This window comes from Pygoscelis adeliae, unplaced genomic scaffold, assembly GCF_000699105.1.
Source record: "Pygoscelis adeliae isolate BGI_AS28 unplaced genomic scaffold, ASM69910v1 Scaffold62, whole genome shotgun sequence".
NCBI lineage: Eukaryota > Metazoa > Chordata > Aves > Sphenisciformes > Spheniscidae > Pygoscelis > Pygoscelis adeliae.
Window position 1 is genome coordinate 5,678,964 of NW_008824401.1, and position 10,010 is coordinate 5,688,973.

Consider the following 10,010-nt stretch of genomic DNA (forward strand, 5'->3'; position numbering starts at 1 on the left):
GACACAGCCATATGCTGGGCTTTGGCTATAGCATATCCCTGAGGGGAGAGAGGATGTCAGCTGGCATGAGGGATGCTTGCTTAGTGATGGCCAGGGTGCTTGCAGCGCTGCTGCTCCAGAAAGGGCTCTCTTTGGGCTGCAGGGCATTGCTGTGAGGGGCTGCCCTTGCTCGGGGGCTACACCAGCTGCACTACAGACCCCATTTTTATGAAGGTAACATACCTCTCTAACTGCTGTGTTACAGGGACAGCAGTGGTACTGCTGAAGTCTTGAAATAGCAAAGTGCGACAGTCTCCATTTGTCATCCTCCCCAGATTAACACTGTAGCTCTTTACCCGTGGATTTTGTAGAACCGCTCATTGTTAAGGCTGTTTCCTTGCAAACAGATGGCTGCAGTGTGTGACGTCCCGAATGCCTGTTGGGACCCAGCACAGATACAGGGGCTTGCTCAGCCTGCTGGCCTGCGGGTGTTGTGTCTGTCTTGAATGTGGGACTAGTAGAATGAACAAACACGGCTGCAGCCTGACACCCTGTGGGACAAGTCCTCCCCTGGCCACGGGACGGGTGTGACTGACACCAGCCTGCCTCTGCTGAGGTTTGGGGGGTAAGGTGTCTCCCCTGCCTGAACAGCAGCAGAAATCTGCAGCAGAGGCCTTTGCACGGTTAATGCACAGTGTTGCTCCTCCCTCTGTTCCGCTGGGGTGACTTGGTAAAGTCAGCTGTGTTAGGAGTGTGTCAGGGAGAGCAGCTGGATCCTGCCAAGCCAGTGAAAAACAGCCTCTCCTTTGAGAGGAGACACCCCTGCAAGTGGTGTGAGGCTCCCTCCTGCTGCCAGAGCTGTGCAGGGGGAAGATGCTCGGGCAGCTCCCCCACTTCTGTGGCCACAGCCATGGACTGCAGTGCTTGCTCTGGGTACCGCTGGGGAGCAGGGCTGGGCTGCAAAGGGTGTGCAAAATCTTACAGGAGTGTATGAAAACCCTTTGGAGTAAGAAAGCCACGCACAGTGAAACCTTACTGGGCTGCCTGGCTCTTAGAGGCTGATCAGTAAACAAGCGTGCTCAAGGCCATTTTTTGCAAGGAGCTAGAGACTCAGTTTGGTTTGCTTGAAGCTTGCTGCTGAGCAAACGCTCCTCGAGTCAGGGACTTTGATGGAAACCAGGTAGTTGTGACCTGGGTGCTGGTGGCTCTGGTTTGTGGGTTTGGTTTGCTGGCTCACACCACAGTATCTGAGCCAGTTGTGCCACTTGAGCTGTCAGGACAGTTGAGGACGACTGTAAGAGGCGCTCCCGTAAGTGCTGCTCTCCTGGCGTGCGCTCCCAGGCACAGGGCTCATTCCGTGGCAGTGTGCCGCACACAGGGTGATGGAACGGACGAGAGGAAACGGCACCTTCTCAGGTTGCACCAGGGGAGGTTTAGCTTGGATATTAGGAAAAATTTCTTCACCGAAAGGGTTGTCAAGCACTGGAACAGGCTGCCCAGGGAAGTGGTGGAGTCGCCATCCCTGGAGGTATTTAAAAGACGGGTAGATGTGGCACTTAGGGACATGGTTTAGTGGTGGACTTGGCAGTGCTAGGTTAACGGTTGGACTCGATGACCTTAAAGGTCTTTTCCAACCTAAATGATTCTATGATTCTGTGTGCAGCTCAGGCAGGCTGTCGAGAGGTTTCCCCCAGCACAGATGCTCGCCCTTGCTGCCTTCTCGCAGCTGGGCCGTGCTCTGTAAGGTGGTCATCGCAGGCTAATGGCTACGTGGGGATGTGATGTGTGTTAGGGGACATGGTTCCTCCTGCAGGCTTCAACGGGAGGGGGAACAAATCCGCGGAGAGGCCTCGGTGTCACACATACTTTTCCCTCTGGTGTCTCTGGAAGTTCCTTTGTATATGAAACCGTTAAGGGTCTGGTTTTACCTCATGGGTAACTCTTCTGATAAAAACCACGTGACTTTTTTTTCTTGTTGCTGTCTGTGAGAGGAAAAGAGGCCTGTCTGGCCTTGAGTTAATGCTTTTCCCTTCTCAAAGGGCCCTCTCCAGAACAAAACAGGAGACCTGGTTACCTGGGACATGGAGAAGGGCCATAATATTCTGTAATATTCTGAGCGGGTCCAGAAGAGGGCCATGAAAATGATCAGGGGGATGGAACACCTCTCCTATGAAGAAAGGCTGAGAGAGTTGGGGTTGTTCAGCCTGGAGAAGAGAAGGCTTCGGGGAGACCTTATTGCAGCCTATCAGTACTTAAAGGGGGCTTATAAAAAAGATGGCAGCAAACTTTTTAGCAGGGCCTGCTGCAACAGGACAAGGGGGAATGGCTTTAAACTAAAGGGGGGTAGATTTAGACTAGATATAAGGAAGACATTTTTTACGCTGAGGGTGGTGAAGCACTGGCACAGGTTGCCCCGAGAGGTGGTGGATGCCCCATCCCTGGAAACATTCCAGGTCAGGCTGGACGGGGCTCTGAGCAACCTGATCTAGTTGAAGATGTCCCTGCCCACGGCAGGGGGCTTGGACTAGATGGCCTTTAAAGGTCCCTTCCAACCCAAACTATTCTATTATTCAAATCCTGTTTTTTCTAAGGTTCTCACAAAAACTCATTGGGTTTAGGACAAAAAAGGCGAGGCTAGACAAAGCTCAAACAGGGGTGCAGCGCTCGCTTGCTGCATGGGGCAGCAGCATCACTGCTGGACAGCAGGATCATGGGCAGCAGGATCACTGCCAGCAGTGGATGCTCTGCCCCAGGGTGATTTGACCATGCAAGAGATGGCAGTGCACGAGAGCGCTCTGCTAAAGCAAAACCTCATATCTGGCTCCCCTCCTCTTTTTTCTCTGCCCTTCCTACAATAGCAAACTGCAGAGGTTGTGTAACTTGCTCTGGGCCGTGAACCTTTCGATAAGAGGTTTACGGAAAACCTGCCTATGGTTTATTTTCATTTCTGGGACTTACTGGAAATGAAGTCAAATGCCAACTTCAAAGGGCATTTGAACACTCAGCGTTCGTCAGTACTCGATACTGCCTCCCTGCCTGCCTCGTCTCCTCCAGCTCCCGTCTCAGGACTGCAGCACTGACTGCTGTGTCTGTTCAGAGGTTTTACGAACAAGTGCATGGGCAGGAGAGGCGCTTTCCTATATGTGTGCACGGCACTGGGATTTATCCTGCCTGTGACATGCAATGTAAAGCAGACCTGGCTGTGTGTTGCCCCCCCCCCCCCCCAACGCTCCTTCACTTGTAGCCTGTGCTTCCCTGGAGCACAGCGCACCTCCCCAGGTGCTCTGGAGAGCATCTCCAGCTCTTGGGTCTCAGGCAAGGGTTTCTTGGAGCTGTTTTGCCATATTGTGTCCACCGTGGAAGTGACAGTAGTGTAACGTTCTTCCTGCCATCACAGCCTGGAGCAGAAAGAGTCAGAAACAGAAGCCTGTATTTTTCATTGGAGACACATCGCTTTAAAGCTCAGCAGTAGTCGAGACCATCTGTGCTCCTCAGTTCCTCCTGCTAACGAAAAATCCCAGGCTGAGGAACATGAGAACTGCCTTGCAGCAGTAGTGAGCCGGAAGAGGCTGTGGGCTGCGGCAGAGCCAGAACTCCTGCTTGGATAAAAACTGTTTGAGTAACTGGGAGCAAGAATCTGACCGTGAAGCTGGCTCGTTTCACCCTGCTGCCTCCGAATGCTTGTGAACTGCTCAGTCAGCACCATGCTCTGCAGTTGGTGGTGTGCCTTGGCTGTGCCTCAGGACAGCAGAGCACACGTGTGTCTTTGAACCTCTTCGACTGTTTCTTTTCAGTGTATTCACAGAGCAAATCTCCCCGTTACCTTTCCTTTGGCTTTTGTGACTGGCTGCTACAGTAGTGCTGTCTTCTTCCTCACCTTCCTACTGACTTTGGAGAGCAGAAGAGGATTGCCTCACTGCATGGCCCTTAACTCTGTTTTCCTGTCTCTCTGCTGGAGAATCCCCAGCAGTTTCAGCAGGTCTGATGCTAACATTCAGGTTTTGCTTTCTGTGTTCAATGCACTAGTGTTCTTGCTCCTGACAGCTACGGGGACTGTCCTCTCGCTCTTGTGTGCCCAGCTGAAAAAGGAACCATGTTGTCGAGGGCCAAAAAACTCTTGCATTTTTCTGAAAGTGCCTGGGCTCTAGTTTCTGCTCGAGGGAGCAGAAGGAGCAATTTTCAGCCAGTCTGATTTCCTGAACCAGCGCACCCCAGGGTCAGGTAGTGCCAAGGCTGGTGTGCACCAGGGGTGGCTGCACAGTGCTGTGCCCTTTGGGCCACCACACCTTCAGGCAGGGGCTGAGCAAGGAACCCCTTCTGGCAATTGGTCCCCACACATCATGTCTGGGAGCCTTTCAGGAGGAGGATGTGACCCCACAAAATCCCCAACCTGCAGATGTTTTTCCAAAGTGAGCATTCAAGCTACTGCTCTTCCTAGTACCATGGGTTTGCAAACTTTAATGAATCCCTGGTAAGGCATTTATTTAGCTCAAAAAAGAAAAAACCCAAACCATCAGGAAATGCCCCATTAATGCACTGGAGATAGAATCAGGCTGGAAAACTGCAGGCTGGACTGTAACAGCACAGCCTGTGATGTAAAACCCATGTGTTCAGCCAGCAGGCCAGAAGCCAGGAGCCCCAGGCTCTAATTCCAGTGCTGAGCTCCCCAGCTCGGCTAATAAAACTACAGGAAGGGGGGGGAAGGCTTTGTTTAAATTTCCCCATGTTTTCCTGGGCAGGCTCATTTTACCGTATGCATTAACAGTTTAAGAGTCACTAGGTTACTTGGGGCTTCCATGTGAAATGTCTTCTCGAACCTGTGACAGCTCCAGCCTTTCTGGGTCTCCCCGTTTGGCTGCAGCCGCGGCACAATACCCTGACGCTGCCTGCACAGCTGCAGAGCTGGGAGCAACACCGAGCGACTGGCTAGCAACAGGGAAAGCTCTGGGGGAAGGCACCGTAACGCACACAAGGCAGCGTGCATGTAAGAAGCCTCTGGAAGTGCAAATGCTCATGTGCACCTCCTTGGCTCCAAAACACATTTCAAAATAGCAGTGTGTGTATGTGATGCGAGTCGCCCTTATTCTCAGTTATTCACAAGAGTGTCACAGCTTTTCCACCCTTGACTCTTCTCCATACCTACCTCCTGTAAGGAACGGGGATGTAGCAGTTACTGGAAGGTGTGTGCATTTCCAGAAAGGCCATCAGCTACAGCATGCACAGAAAAAAGGGGCTGGGTTGTTTTTGGTGGAGTTTGGGTTTTGTGTCGGTTTTTTTCCTGCTGTGATTAAGAAAAGCTCTTGCTCAACAAGAAGGCATTTGTTAGAGATATGCCTGTCCTTCATTAGTGGATAAAACCAGTTCATAGCTCTTTCGGGGCTGATAATAGTAAGAAAGACCTTTGGACACATAAGATGATAAAGAAAAGCTGATCTCTCAGAGAACTAAGGAGTAGGTTCAAAACTGGAATACATTTCTGGAGCCAGTTACTAGGAAGAAACCGAGAGTTTTGCCTCAGGAGCAGGGAACTGGAACGCCAGCTATGGACACGGATTCAGCGCTGGGCTATTTTTGGCTTGTGAACTGTTCTAATGGCTGTTTATTTTTAAGGTCATTTTCTGTTTGCATAGCATGTACACCCTTCTGGTGGGTGGGAGGCATTATAAAAACAATCACTGCTGCACAGAGTTATGAACTAACCTTGGAGAGGGATGGAAAAAACAGAACTCAGTGTACTTATTGCTTTAAAACCCAAAAACATCTGCTTAGGTCATAAGGTTTGTTGACCCACTCTAAGCTGTGCCCCCACCGGAAAAATACCGTTTCAATTAATACAGACTACTGCAGGGGATTGCAAAAGACTTGGGAAAACTCAGTCGGATGATAACATGGTATAAATAGAAAGGAAGCATCAGATTTGGCAATTTTTTTTTCACTTGTGCTTACCTTCAAGCAGTAAATAGAAACCCAGGGCATTCACCCCACAGCTGAGGCGTCAGAACTCATACTGGCCAGCTGGGCCTGAATCCCAGCTCTTGTTTAAGACTCTTGTTAAATAACAACACGCTTTATTGTCATATTTTTCTGGCTTCTTCCTGTTGGCCATATCTTTATTCACACACAGTCAAGTGATACAAATTCATTGGAACAGTGGCAGTTTACAAAAGACAGTAAGAATGATTACTCTGAACTGAAATTTACAAAACCCTAAGTCTGGCTATCTGGCAGGCAATGCATTGTTTGGACCAGGTCATGGTAAGGAAACGGTTTATAACATTGGCAGTGTACTCCCAGCCATGTTCCTTTTCAAGAGCATAAAATATACAATACAAAAATATACTAGAAGTAATAACGGCGTTTGTAGAAATGTCTGCTGCAAAACTATTGCTGTTGTCTGATTTTCAGTATATTTACTCCCACGCTATATTATGATAGAATACTTGAATAAACATGGTTTATTTCTAACTTAATTTGAACTTTAAAGTTGATCTCAAGTTAACTGTAAAGTCTTGGGCTCCAATCCTGGAAGTACATAAAGGAACTTAACTTTGGACTCATGAGACTGATTGATAGATATGAGGTGAGCCCACAAGTGAGCATTCAATGCCTTGGGCTCCTGCTCGGGAGGGAAGTGGAAGTTGAAGTGCTGTACTTCATAGGACCTTAATTTGGGGCATTGTCCTGCATTTTTCAACACTTTTAATAAGTCTTCCCTGGGCTATCCTTTTACCTCATAGGCTTGAGTTCATCAGGTTGCTGGTAATCTGGTGGAACTGCCTGTTTTTGAGATCTGGGGCTCTGCAGTTAGTTAACTGCAGTAAGTCCCTCCCTCCTTATCTCACTCCTCTGTATAATTTTACCCGTCCCTTTCCCCTCTCCTTCCTCCCTCCTGGCCCGGTACCACCAAAATGGCCTCTTTCCATGCGAGAGAACTGGTTGCTCCAGCACTTTGCTAAGGCTGCTCACGCCAAGCCTCATATGAGCTGCCTGCAATCGGAACACCATTTCCTTAGTGTTTCCAAAGTTGAGAGACCCGGGTGTAGAAATGGAAACCCGTGCTGACCTTACCGTGCAGGGATGAGTGGCTATCCCCTCCAGTTGGCATGCTTGCAGTGAGAATCTCTGATGTAGATGCAATGCTCATGGAAAACGGCATCCAGTGTGCCCCTTGCCATGACAGAGGAATGCACCACTAGCAGGCAGGCATGTTTAACTCCAGGATTTCTTGCTCCTTTTTCTCCCAAGAGCCGATCTCAAAGCATTTGAGAAAAGAAGTTAGTATTGCTCTGTTTTTGCAGACGGGAAGACTAAGGCATCAAAGGGTGAGCTCATTTGGCCAAGGCTGATCCGCAGGTCTCTGCCCCAGTCCACGCTCTTCACTGAGCTGTTGCTCTCTGTGTTCTCATCGTATGAGACATTCTCAGAGGGGTAACACCATCTCTGCTCCCCACGCAGACACCACACCCAGGGGCCAAGATCCACCTTCCTAGGCACGGCCTCCAGAGAAAACATCAAGAGGACATGCATTGGAGGCCAGAAATTGGCTTCCCAATGTCTAAACGCCACCGACTCCCAAGGAGGTCAGCTATGGAAAGATGACCAGGATACTTCTGAGGAATAAAACTCTGTGTCTGCGGGCCACTGGTCAGCTTTGTCGTCATCAGACTTGTCGCTGTCATCGCCACTGGAGGGTTCATAGCCTGGGATGGCAGACCGTATCGGCTCTGGCTGTCTGCAATCTGCCTCCACCTCCTTCTTCTTTTCTGCCAGCAGCTGCCTGTAGCACAGGTTGCAGACCCTCAGGGGCTTGGGGGACAGCCGGGGCATCAGGAACCTCTGCCTGGAGCAGTCTGCGCAGACGACAAAGCCACACTTGCGGCAGTGGTGCCTGCGGGTGAGCGTGGAGAACTTGGTCTGCGTGCAGCGCATGCAGATGTCCGTCGCCTTGTCTGGGATCCAGGGGGCCGCATGCTCCGTGGAGGGCTGCCGGCCCGTCTTTGTCAGCAGGTGCCTGATGCACTCCTCCAGATGGCTGATCCACTCCTTCCTCTCCGTGAGGGAGGCCGCGGAAACCACAAAGGACTTCTTGGAGGTTTTAATCATCCAGCGGTTCTTCATCTGCAAGGTGTCTGGCAGCGTCTCCAAAGTGACATCTTCAAGGGGAATGATGTGCTGGGAATTGTACTTCCTTTTGTTGATGACTATGCTGCCGTAGACGAGGATGTCGTTGAAAAGGAAGAATATGCGAGGCTTTGGTTTCTTGCGGCATTCTTTGGTTAAAATCCCTTCTCCTAGAAGGACCCTTCCCGGCACGGCTAAGGGCTGTCCAGAAGCCCCAAAGCAGTTTTCCACAGCAGCAATGCGCTGGCTGTTGATCTCAGTGTTTGCAAGATGGTCCACCATCTCCAGCTCGCTCTGAAGAGAGGAAAATAAAGAGGGAAATGGTGAAGCTGCAAACATCTGCACTGGGGTGAGGCTGAGTAGCGAATGTATGCACAGGTGAGACATTCCTAATGCAACCTGAGGTTACAAGTAATCTCTTTACCACTCCTCACTTTGTTACCTTTTAAAATTAAATTTTCAAACTTTCTGACCCCACTTTGCAACAGCTGGGCCTGTACTGGGATAGTTCGGTTTGCAGCAATGGAAGCCCTTGAAGGCAGAGCCAGCTCTTCCGTTACAGCTGTGCTTTTTACCTGTGTAACTGGGTTCCCATAGTAAAGGAAGCCAGTTGGTCTGAACCCGCTCTTATGCGGGTATAAGTACTTGCTCAGGAGTTACCATACTGTGACAGCTGAAGGGTACCAGGACCCCCCCTTTCTGTCCCTCTTGGTACTGGCAGCCTGGAGTGCAGCTGCAGCAGGGACCTGACTGACACTGGGCTGGATGCAGGCTCAGGGAGGAGATCGGTGGTCTTGGGAGCAAGCCTGCTGTTTCTGACTGCACACCCGCTTTCTTGAGGATTAGTTACAGACACACGCAACCCACAATGCCATTTTCGGCCAGAGCTGAGGCAGGAATAAAACAGAGTGCGGTATTGCCTGTTCCTGCTGGTCCTCCCTGTGTGAAAAAAAGGGGGGAAAAAGAAAAAAAGAAAAAAGCACCTGCTCTGTGAGTAAACCCACAAAAGCCAAGCCCTTCCTCCATTACCACAGCTACGCCGGGGCTGCTAGTGCTTCCAGTTACAAGACACATCATTCTGAAAATAGTCTGATCTCTGCTGAAAGGGAAGTGGAAGGCAGCACGCTCATCCCTCCCCACACCTCTGTGCCCTCCTTCTCATACAAGCTGGGGTTTCGATAGTCTGTTGGGTTTTTTTTTTAATAGAAAAACCTAGATAAGGGTAACTCTGAAGCAAAAGCAAATGTTTTGCTATTGGTAGTTTGCAGTAAGGAAAGCGCTCCATGCTGTAAGTTCAATTTTTCATTGCACCTCGCCGCTCCTGCCCTGAAGGGTGCTGCCCGAGGCTGGCCAGCCACAGGAACGTGAGTCATTTCCTCCTCCAGCGAGGTAGCTCAGCCATCACGAGGCAGCTCCGAGATCACAGGGATGTGTGTCGCCCTGGTTGCTGTTAGCGGTTCATCAAATCACTAATGCAGAACCACTCTTCACCGTTTTCCCTGTCCTCCTTGTCCAGAGTCCCTGTAGCCATGGAGGCTGGAGGGGAAAGGGAAGAGGAGGAGGACAACATGCCTGGTCCAGTGTGTTTGGGACAATGATGATTCACATTCTTCCCTTGCCCTTCACCCCAAATCACCCCTTCGGTATGCTAGAAGGGAAACCACAGAGCTGCTGCTCAAGGCTGCTGCATGCTGTTTATGTCTCTCCTGAGCTATTTAACAAAAACTGGTCAATTCCTCTGAGTCCCCAGAATTTTCTAATCTAGAGCAGGCCAGGGTGTCCTGCACAAAGCTAAGATGCTGGTTTAGCTCTGGGAGACCTGAATGAAGCGACCTACCCTGCAGAAATAGCTTTCACCAAGAAGTGTTGCATGGCCAGTGCTCCTGAAGAGCTGGCTTCTGTGACGGCAG

The 10,010-nt window shown here is 50.3% G+C and overlaps 1 protein-coding gene across 1 annotated transcript; it reads right to left on the minus strand.

Moving 5' to 3' along the window:
- Positions 1 to 6,054: 6,054 nt before the first annotated feature.
- Positions 6,055 to 9,481, minus strand: PLEKHF1 (pleckstrin homology domain containing, family F (with FYVE domain) member 1). Its single transcript, XM_009320288.1, has 2 exons — positions 9,412 to 9,481; positions 6,055 to 8,394 (listed from the first exon to the last, which is right to left on the minus strand). The coding sequence occupies exon 2, from the start codon at positions 8,380 to 8,382 to the stop codon at positions 7,561 to 7,563; it is 822 nt and encodes a 273-aa protein (XP_009318563.1). The 5' UTR covers positions 8,383 to 8,394; positions 9,412 to 9,481; the 3' UTR covers positions 6,055 to 7,560.
- Between the last annotated feature and the right edge of the window lie 529 nt (positions 9,482 to 10,010).